The sequence below is a fragment of the Salvia miltiorrhiza genome, chromosome 5 (assembly GCF_028751815.1).
Source record: "Salvia miltiorrhiza cultivar Shanhuang (shh) chromosome 5, IMPLAD_Smil_shh, whole genome shotgun sequence".
In the NCBI taxonomy this organism is placed as follows: Eukaryota; Viridiplantae; Streptophyta; class Magnoliopsida; order Lamiales; family Lamiaceae; genus Salvia; species Salvia miltiorrhiza.
This window is the reverse complement of record NC_080391.1, coordinates 8,820,103-8,830,466: the sequence shown is the minus strand read 5'-3', so window position 1 is coordinate 8,830,466 and position 10,364 is coordinate 8,820,103. Positions and strand designations below refer to the sequence as shown.

Genomic DNA, 10,364 nt, shown 5'->3' with positions numbered 1-10,364 from the left:
ACATTACTCCTAGATTTGTCCAACCTTGTTGACCGCTAAAAGTGTTTGTATGTATTTTTCGAAAGGTTTGGTTATATCCAAGGATAGGAGATTGAGTGATATTTGGTGAAATTTAGGAGTTCATAGCAAATTTGAACTGAATGAAATTTTTGGAGTTCGAGATATTTTCAATACTTGAATAATAATTTTGCGTGGGTAAGAAATTTTAGGAATTTGAGAAAAAGTTTTGATTGGGATCGATATGAAAAAAGAGAATTTGATTTTATACGAAGAGAAGAGGAAATAATTGTGTTGTATATATAATTATGTCAATATTGATGTATATTTATAGAAAATGAAAAAACTATAAATCTTGTTTTTTTTCTTTCAAAATAAGACCTACAATAACACTTTTAAAAAAACTCTAGATAACTAATAGGTGTATGACATGTTTCACACTTTTTATCCCTATTTTCAATAGTTGGGACCTGGGGTCGGTCAGATACAGACCATGAAACGGTATCTTCCCATCAATTTTTCTTTCTTCCTTTTTATTGTTACTGATGTAGCGACCAACTTTCATGGTATTTGGGCGCTGCTATATCAAAAAATTTCGGAACACGTCAACAAATTATCTACTCGGCGGCGAACGTGATGGCCACTGATCCATTTAATTCAACCACAAACCTCATCAATAATCGACAACAAATATTAGCATTTCTGTACAATTACACGCAACACAACACATTCAAACAAATTAAGTACTTCTTAATTAAGCTATACTATATATTAAGTAACTTTTTACTCCATTCTAATAATCAATCAGCACAATTAACGCTCCATTGATACCATCACAACGTAATCCACAAATTATTTCAAAAAAAAGGCAAGAAAACAAAAGTAAATGAAAAAAATATATCAGAATATTGGATGAAGATTCCCGGTGACCGGCTCATGTTTGGCATGTAACAAATGCTTGCAAGATTTGATCAGAAAAGCAATCTGTCTGTAGAAATCAGCCTTAGCGGAAAAGAAGAGTGTTGAGGAGAAGCCCTTTCTGAACCTCTTGCCAATTTTGATCCTCAACTTGAACATCTTCACTCGCAACCACGACGGCCGCCTCCGACCGTCGGCCTTCTGCAGAGACTTGTAGATCAAGAACTGCGCGCGCCTGTGCTTCACTTCTTCCGCATCTTCGTTATCCATCTTTGAATACGCGTATGCTCTGTTTATCAGAGACATTTTTTTGCCAGAGATGAAGAAATGAATTGGAGAGGCGAGTTTCTGAGTGAGACTTTATTTGCTCATATTTTAGAGTTTTGGTGCTGTATTTATAGTGAAATGATATTGGAGTGATCGAAGGGAGTGTCTTGTGGGGATGGAACGGTGCATGTGCCATATTTAATGGGTTGAATTTTAGTAAGAAACTGAGCTGGCCTCAATTTTTATTTCAATAATGCAATTGTTTTGATGTACAAGGGTCACATTTTTTAGTAGGATTCTCCAAACATGGTATCAATAATGTACATAAATAAATCATTGACTCTAAATGCTAGTTTTAGAAATGGTTACCGAATTTCATAATTATAAATTCACAGTACCAGTATATAATTTAGCAAAACAATTTGGAAGAGGTGGGGGGGGGGGGGGGGGGGGGGGGGGGGGGGGGATCAGAATTACGAAACTCAAAACTCAATTACTGATTTAAAATATTTATCTGGATCTCACCTTCAATGATACTCCCTCCGTCCCACCATTTTAGTCCCTTATTCTATTTTGAGATGTCCCAAAAAGATAGTCCACTTTTCTAATTAATATTATATAAAAGCATTGTTTTTACTAAATTAACCTTATTTAATGCTTCACTTAAATGTGAAAAGGGTGTGTGAAAATAATAAATAAGGGTATAAAAGATAAAAAAATATAAAAATTAAATACATTTTCTTAATATGTGTGAAAAGTGGGAGGGGACTAAAATGGTGGGACGGAGGGAGTAATTATTTTTACTCTGTCAAACCTGATTTAAGACCCTTTACAGAATGCTAGTATAGGGCTTGATTATGTTGATGAGCGTAATTTTCAGTTAACTTTAATAAAGAGTGAGAAGAATTTGATTTTTTTTCGTTATTGTTAAAATCTATAATCTGTGCATTTGGGATTACTCCGAGGTCAGCAATTACAGATATTAATAATTTGCTAATAAAACTGGGGAGGGCGGCGGCATTATTACAAGCGGACAGAGTAATTGCCAAAATAGTTGAGCATAAATATGAGATAAATGATTAAGAAGCAATGCAATATTAATTCATCCAACTAATAACGTCATTCTCCTCTTCATTATTTTGGTTATTTGTGTTAAACTTTAATTGCTATAGTCCTTGTGACTTCTGACATCATCAGAAGGTGTCCCCATCCCCCCAAAGTCAACTAACCGAACATGTCGTTTAGGCCTCCCACTTCTCTCTCTCTCTCTCTCATTGAGCCATCGCTCTTCTTGTTTTTGAGCTCAGATTTCAACCCATTCATTCCTCCGGGGCCCCAAAAGGACGAAGAGAGAGTTGAGCCCATGCCTTTTTCCTTAGTCAACTCCAATTATTTTTGTTATTATACAGTTACATCATCACCAAATAATAAAAATAATCATATAGTATGTGTATTGGTCTAGCAATAGATGTCTGTGTTGGTCTAGCGATAGATACCTTAATGCATAAGCACAAAAATTTTGAATTCGAGTATAACATGACGTGATTTTTAAATTTAATTATTGATTAAAAAAGAAAAGAAGAATAATCATATAGTGTTGCCGTTGCCGGCAATTTTTTAAGCACCGCTACTTTTTCGTGATTGAAATGACCGGATTACCTCATATTCGCTTTGTAGGGAACGCCACTGTCTTATCTTATGTCATTCTCTCAAAAAATAATTTGTGATATTATTAATTTTGTTATAAATGTGCACACACCATACATGATAAAATAAACTATGAAATAAAGTGAATAGAAAATTAAACATTGAAGATTCTTTTCAGCTGTTCACTCTTTATAAATCTATTTATAAATTCACAAAAGGTTTAATGTAAGAGTTTGGTGGAAAGGCCCAACAATGTGAATTACAAAGCCCCAGCCATAGGTTATCATTCCCCAGAGAGAGAGAGGGAAGCTGAGGGAAGCTGGAGTTATTGGAATATGAATTCAATTTTACACAATAATTTATTTCACATATCATTCAACTGTAACAAGAATACGCCTTGTGTGGTTGTAAAATTTACATAGATCGTGTTTGCATCAATTTGTAAAGAAAGCTGACGATTACAAATATGAAGGAAGTTAGAAGATGTAGAGATTACAGTACAACAGGGAGAGTGTTGGTTTAACCAACCGATCCTTCGAGTTTCAAGCTCATGAGCTGGTTCACCTCCGCTCCGAATTCATCTGGCAGCTCATTGAAGACATCCCGGCAGAAACCAGAGATCATGGCAGCCATAGCTTTCTCATAGTCGATACCCCTCTGTTGGAAGTAGAATAACTGGTCTTCACCAATTTTGGATGTCGTGGCTTCATGTTCAATGCGAGCGCTGGGGTTTTTTGCCTGTTGACGTAACAAAAACAACGATGGAACTTGTATCAAATTGTTCGTCAACTTAGCGTACAGCTTCCATTTATACAGTACCACCCGCTATGAATGGCACTAACTACTTTTAGCATCCTCCAGATTTAGTATCACTCACATTGAGAAAATGATGAACATCAAACAACCTTAATTCAGGTACTATATTATGTTTCCCTGCTCATGAAACAGTATCAGATTTCACAAAGCTTCCAGTTTAGTTTACAAATTGTATTCAGGAGAACTATAGTCCGAATAGCGACTCATTTATCACATTTCATGAATATATAACAAGAGCCAGAAGTTCTCTCAAAAAAAAAAAAACAAGAGCCAGAAGCTTAATAAAGTCATCAAGACAACAGAAAGGATCCTGATTTGATGTCATTTAATATTACTTACTACTTCTGATCCAAGAGTAGAAACACCATATATTAGTTAGATATATAACCCAGAAGATGAAATCGATACATAAAGAAGTTCCATAGACCAGCATAATTCAAACAAGCCAAATATTGAGAGAAAAAACTCTCTAGCAAATATAAATACTTTATATAGATAAAATCCAATAATGAGCATATAAAACATTTAATTCAGATAATCAAAACTCAAAAGAGACCAGGAGAGTCAGAAAAGTTGCTATCATCATGCTAACAAACCTTTAAAGCAGAACAATCAATCTGAGTAGTGAGGAAATAAAACAAAAGGGTAACACATAGCACAAAGTATGTACCTGAATGTAGGGATAAGTGTTGGCAGCAGCCTTGTCACCAATGAGCATGGAGTCACACTGTGAGGAATTTCTTGCGTTATCAGCACCAGACATTACTTGCACAAGGCCCCTGTAGCAATTTCTCGAACGTCCAGCAGAGATTCCTTTAGAAATAATCCTACTCCTAGTATTCTTCCCCTTGTGTATCATTTTTGTTCCCGTATCCGCCTGCTGACAGTTATTCGTCAATGCCACAGAATAAAATTCCCCAACAGAATCATCACCCTCCAAGATGACACTAGGGTACTTCCAAGTGATAGCAGAACCCGTCTCCACTTGAGTCCACGAAATCTTTGATCGAGGCCCAGCACAGAGTCCCCTCTTGGTAACAAAATTATATATCCCTCCTTTCCCATCCTCGTCACCTGCATACCAGTTCTGAACAGTGGAATACTTGATCTCGGCACCAGCATGGCAGTACAGCTCCACCACGGCTGCGTGCAACTGATTCGTATCATAAGAGGGAGCAGTGCAGCCCTCCAAGTACTCCACGAAGCTCCCTTCCTCCGCAACTATCAAGGTCCTCTCAAACTGCCCAGTCTCCATGGCGTTTATCCTAAAATAGGTCGAAATTTGCATGGGACACTTGGTATTCTTCGGTATATACACAAAGGAACCATCACTAAAGACGGCTGAGTTCAAAGCAGCATAGAAATTATCATCAGCAGGCACTACTCTGCCTAAATACTGCCTAATTAGATCCGGATACTCCCTAATAGCCTCTGAAATCGAGCAAAAGATAACACCGGACTTCTCTAGAGTCTTCCTATGAGTAGTCGCAATGGAAACGCTATCAAGAACGGCGTCCACTGCAACATTAGCCAATCTATTCCGTTCATTCAACGGAATCCCAAGCTTCTCAAAATACATAACCAGTTCAGGATCAGCCTCATCAAGACTATTCAAAGTAGGCTTCTTTTTGGGCTCCGAATAATAGCAAATATCTTGAAAATTCATTTTGGGGTACTGATTATCAGACCATGAGGGCTCTTTCATCTTAACAAATTTCTCATAAGACTTTAACCTGAACTCCAACATCCAATCGGGCTCCTTTTTTCTTGAAGAAATTAACCTAACAGTTTCTTCGGAAAGCCCCTTGGGAATTGTGAAAGAATCAATTTCTTGCGTAAAACCCCACTTATAATCTCTTTTCAAGAATTTTTGAAGTGGGTCATCGCCGTTGGACGATGAGTCCAAGGATTTCTTACCTGGAGAATCGACGCTGGTCTTGGGCTCATATCCGACATCAGCCCTAATCTTGAAGGAAGTTCTTGAATTAGGGATTCTGAGAATTGGGGATTTGGGGATTGAGTGCAGAAGAGGGCCCTTTGGGAATTCGGAAACGTGCTGCGACGAAAAGGGCGAAATCCCGTTGGTGAGAAGCGAGGCCATGCGGTCGGATTGTGGTGGTGCAGATTGTTGAGGAGACACAAGTTGAAGATGAAGATGGAAATATTTGACTGCGAATTTTGTTTGTCGCAATTCAGCAGCTATAGCCGACTTTCATAAATTTCTGGAATGAATTCGATTTATGTTTATGTGGCCACTACTCGTTGAGATTTTCCTTAATGTCGTATGCTCACCACGTGCCCTCGACCCGTTTGGATAATTGCTTAATTAGTTTGTCGGATCCTATTTGGGTCGGGTTTTTTTTTCTCTTAACGTAACTTTTATTGCACTGAAAAAAGTTACACAAAACATGTGATATGTGAGGGAATTTCATTACAAAGACATCATTAATTTTAATTTTTTTTTTATCTTATATTTTCATTTTAGGTGTGATTAATTTATAAGATTATTTTAGATGGCATTGATGCACAAGATTCCTCCTTAGCATTGTTAGTATTAGTATTTTTTTTAAAATTAATAAATTAACAAGTAAATAAAGAAAGCGATATTATGATGGACTCAAACCTAGATTTAAGTTTGAGTATTGAAATTGTACTAAAATAGTCTTTTTTGTTAAGCATGACATGGAGAATTATCAGAAAATGGGCTGGGGCTTTAGGATAATCTTTACTGGGGGCCGGCCCGCTTCGTTCTCTAAAACCAGCTTTATACCCCTACTTAGGGCTTCCACTATGGGAGATCCTTATGCCCATGTGGCAAAGATAGAACCTGGTAGCACCATAGTGAGGAGCAGAAAATAAGAATCCAACAAGGAAATGGGTACCAAGGCAAGAACTCCGTTCTTGGCAATGATGGTGGGACCTCCCTCTTGAAAAAAGTGGCTGCCAACATTCTCTCTCCTCACCTTTTTTGCTTTTTGTCATTTTCGTTTTTTTTTTTTTTTTTTCATTTTTTTTAGTTTTTCTTTCATATTTTGTTCTAGCTACAACCATATTTTGAACTTAAGATGTTGTGTGTATTTAAATTTGTGTTTTTAATTTTAGTTGTGTGATGTAAGAAATTAATTTTCAATAAAATGCGCGTTTAAATTTTAATTTTTGTTAGCATAATTATATTAATTTTAAAAGTGTATTTATTTAAATAAAATATTTTATTCGTATAATTATATTTATTTTAAAATTAAATTATACTATTTAAATAAATTAATTTGTTCATATAATTATATTAATTTTATTAAAATAAAATATAATACAAAATTAAATACACAAATTTATTGGTAAAATAATAATGATAGTGGAGTCCATAAATAGTTAAAAGTGAGGTAGTGTTATAGTGGAGAAAATATAAGGTAGTTGAAAAAGGAGGTAATAGATGAGGTGGCACACATGTGGCATCCACTATGGGTAGCACCATAGTGGATGCCCTTAGGTCTCAGGTCCATGCCCCCGATGCCTTGATTAGTACCTTGTATACAAATGAAGTAACACAATAAACATGTCACAAATAATGAAATCAAGAAAAACTTGGTGAGTTATTATCATATCCTTTCTCTTAATATTTGATTATAACTTAATAAGTCCCAATAGCACATTTATAAACATCGTATTAGATTATAATAATGTAACTGTGTCCACATATATATAATTTGAAGCCATAAAAGGTTACTTGTTCATAGTATAACCACATGCTGCAACTATCTAGTCTCATAATTAATTATTTCGAGGGGTTAATCGAGGTGAATTCTGATTTCTTAGCTATATCTCTGCATCTCCTTTTATTGGAGCTTATTGACACATATTTCTATTACTATAAATTTTAACGTTTATTACCTCATCAGATCCACACCCATGTGATAAAATTTTACCAATGTTTTTGTGATATTGTATTCCCTAGTCACCAATGTCACCATACACATTAATAGAGATGAATTCAATTAAAATCCACAAAAGATATATGTAGAAGTTGAATTCATATAAAATACGAAGGATCTTCAGATAGAGGTAGTGAGCGATGGGTAAAGAGAAAAAAACTCGAAATTGGACCCAATCGGCCCAACCACAACGGACCATTTGACTTGATGCTAAAAACATGCAACCAAACAGAAATCTGCGCTGCGGCTGCGGCCAATATTTGATTCGTCTCCTTCCCTTCTTTTTTTTGCTTTTCCTTTATTCTTTAATGGCGTAGATTCATTCACAGATTCGTATAACAGAAACACACTCTCTTAGCACAACTGATTCTTTTTTATTTTTTCCTATTTTCTTTATTAATTATTACTACTTTCCTTCTTCAATATCGTCGTTGTAAACACAAAGTGATACGCAGAACAGAATTTCAGGCTACGTTCATCATTTTCATCCCTTATCTCGAAGCCTTAACGGAGGTAGGTTTAACTCTTTTGATTCTGGATCCAGTATTATTTGTCACTTATTATTTGAATCTAAATATTGTAATTTTTTTGTGTGATTGAGAAGCACGTGAAATTGTAGAAATTAGTGAATTATAATGTTATTGAATTGAATGTTGGGATTAAATTGCGACGTTATCTAATTAGATGCGTTTCCTACGCGTTTCCTTTTGTATGTAGAGGTGTGACATGCACCTTTCTTTTGCCAAGAGGCTTCGATCAAATCAATCGACGCAGAGTCTTATCTCGTAACTGAGGTGACGATTTATATATGAATTCTATCATTCGCATTATGTTTTTTTGGATGAATCAGTCGATTTATGTTAAACACTGTTTCATCATGCCAAACATATATTAACGTCTCGATATCCTCATGCTAATTAAGGTCTTTAAATTTTATATTTCCAGGCGAGAAACTTGAAATTGTTTCTTTTAAATGTGCTTAATACTTAATTAAAAGCATGAAATTGAACACACAAGCTATGCTCTTTCTAAATGTTATTACTATTATGTTTTTTTTTTGTACGCATTGTGGATTTTAAATGTTAGATGCTATTAAGAATAAGTAATTAAACTCCTCCAATGGGATATTAAATGGTGATAAGTTGAAAGTATTTACAGGTGAAACTGAGTAAAAGCTGTTGTATCAATTTAGTGAAGACATGATGGCGGACGTTTCAGTGGCGGTGAGGGCGAAGCGCAAGCGCGGCCGTCCCCGCAAGGACAGCAACCTCTGCAGCGCAGGCACCTTACAGTCACCGGAAAATTCAAGTTTGATGAGAAATCAAGGCGCCGATCAGTTGTTATATCCGACTCCGGCAGCAGCAGCAGACGCCACCAAGAAATGTCAAGATTCGGAGAAGAACGATGAGGGCATGGTGGGGAGCATGGTTTACGGCGTGGTGGAGGGGTCGTTCGACGCCGGATATCTCATCTCCGTGAGAATCGGCAACAACCTCGCGCCCTTCCGCGGCGTGGTCTTCCAGCCGCGGAAGGTGGTGGCCGTGACGGCCGCAAACGACGTGGCTCCGCAGGCTAAGATGTATCAAAGGAGAGAAATCCCCGTCCCGGTTTACGAGGGCCAGAGAGCGACGCTGCAGCCGCCGAAGCAGGCGGTAGTCCGACCCCCTTACGCCGACGGGAAAATGGTGTCGAAGCAGTTCCCATACGTCCATCCAACCGGGAACCTGAGGATGGTGGAAGAAGACGAAGTGATGCAGGCCTTCGAAGTCTCCACGTCATCCGGAGGCTCTAAAAGTAATTTACCAAACAACGGTGATGCGACCACCAATAATCAGGAACCGCCGTCGAATCTACAGAACGCAGCCATGGCGCCGCAGCCGTCGTCTGCATTAGACGAGATGATGTGCCGAGAAACAATGGATCAGCTGCAGGAAATGGGTCAGAAGCGGACGTCACCTCCGGCGATGAAAGTGAGGCAGACAAATCTGTTCCAAGATGTGAATTTCCACGAGAATCTGTTCAGCGATCATCAGCCACGGGAGCAGGAACAGAGTCCGAATCTAAAGTTAGACTTGGCTTACACAGTTGATAAGGAAAAGCAAATGCAGATGTCGGAGGCGCAGGCGCAAGGCAATCTGTATTCAGTTCTGAATTGCAACGGTATGAAAAACCCTAATATCGGATTCCACCAAGCATTGGTAGCTGGGAATCCGCTGTTGCTGCCGCCGGACCTCATAGGAGAGCCGCTGGAGTTCATGATGGACAAACCTAAGACCCCTCCGGCCTCACAGGAAACAAACATGGAGGTTCAATCCAGACTAGGAGACGCCAACGCGTCGGCCTCGCCCTCGCCCTCGTCCTACAAGCTCGAGCTTGCTACACCGCACTCGCCTCTCAACACCAGGATAGCTGATATGGATTTTGTTATCAGCAACGCCATGCAACAACCTGCGCAATCCCACACCAATAACTAATTAATATATATTGCTATGCCTGCCCCAATAATCTTGTCTTGTGTAGGACACCTACAACTTTTTTTTTTCATATGTTAGCTTAATTACATTATTCTTTTTCGGTGTTTTTATTCTTAATTTCGACTTTTTTTCATAACGTGGTCGATTTGGACCAATTAGTATTGGAATACCATACTTGGAATTAGTATTGTATATATTGGTGTATAATAATATATTTGATGAATTCTTGTCATGTTTATTATTTTCGCCAGCGGGTCATAACCGATAGTCAACACAGTTCGTTGACCGTCATGACCCAGGGTTTCACAAATAACCA

The 10,364-nt window shown here is 37.7% G+C and overlaps 3 protein-coding genes across 5 annotated transcripts; 1 reads left to right on the top strand and 2 right to left on the bottom strand.

Moving 5' to 3' along the window:
- Window positions 1-897: 897 nt before the first annotated feature.
- On the bottom strand, window positions 898-1,221 carry LOC131025486 (uncharacterized). Its single transcript, XM_057955281.1, has one exon. The coding sequence runs from the start codon at window positions 1,219-1,221 to the stop codon at window positions 898-900; it is 324 nt and encodes a 107-aa protein (XP_057811264.1).
- A 1,953-nt stretch (window positions 1,222-3,174) lies between these two features.
- On the bottom strand, window positions 3,175-5,939 carry LOC130985748 (UPF0051 protein ABCI8, chloroplastic). Its single transcript, XM_057908856.1, has 2 exons — window positions 4,316-5,939; window positions 3,175-3,567 (listed from the first exon to the last, which is right to left on the bottom strand). Exons 1-2 carry the CDS (start codon window positions 5,744-5,746, stop codon window positions 3,349-3,351), a joined length of 1,650 nt encoding a protein of 549 aa, XP_057764839.1. The 5' UTR covers window positions 5,747-5,939; the 3' UTR covers window positions 3,175-3,348.
- Window positions 5,940-7,805: 1,866 nt separating this feature from the next.
- On the top strand, window positions 7,806-10,280 carry LOC130985751 (uncharacterized). Of its 3 annotated transcripts, none has more exons than XM_057908860.1 (3): window positions 7,806-8,087; window positions 8,292-8,368; window positions 8,733-10,280. In XM_057908860.1, the coding sequence occupies exon 3, from the start codon at window positions 8,774-8,776 to the stop codon at window positions 10,046-10,048; it is 1,275 nt and encodes a 424-aa protein (XP_057764843.1). In that variant the 5' UTR covers window positions 7,806-8,087; window positions 8,292-8,368; window positions 8,733-8,773; the 3' UTR covers window positions 10,049-10,280. The 3 variants fall into 3 exon arrangements, with proteins under 3 accessions (XP_057764843.1, XP_057764844.1, XP_057764842.1); XM_057908859.1 differs by having other exon boundaries at window positions 7,834-8,087; window positions 8,767-10,280; XM_057908861.1 differs by lacking the exon at window positions 8,292-8,368 and having other exon boundaries at window positions 7,823-8,087.
- The last annotated feature ends 84 nt before the right edge of the window (window positions 10,281-10,364 follow it).

Coding starts and splice junctions, on each gene's coding strand:
- LOC131025486 (XM_057955281.1), bottom strand. CDS start 1,221: ATGTCTCTGATAAACAGAGCATACGCGTATTCAAAGATGGATAACGAA.
- LOC130985748 (XM_057908856.1), bottom strand. CDS start 5,746: ATGGCCTCGCTTCTCACCAACGGGATTTCGCCCTTTTCGTCGCAGCAC. Junction 3,568..4,315: donor ACACTTATCCCTACATTCAG/GTACATACTTTG, acceptor TTACGTCAACAG/GCAAAAAACCCCAGCGCTCG.
- LOC130985751 (XM_057908860.1), top strand. CDS start 8,774: ATGATGGCGGACGTTTCAGTGGCGGTGAGGGCGAAGCGCAAGCGCGGC.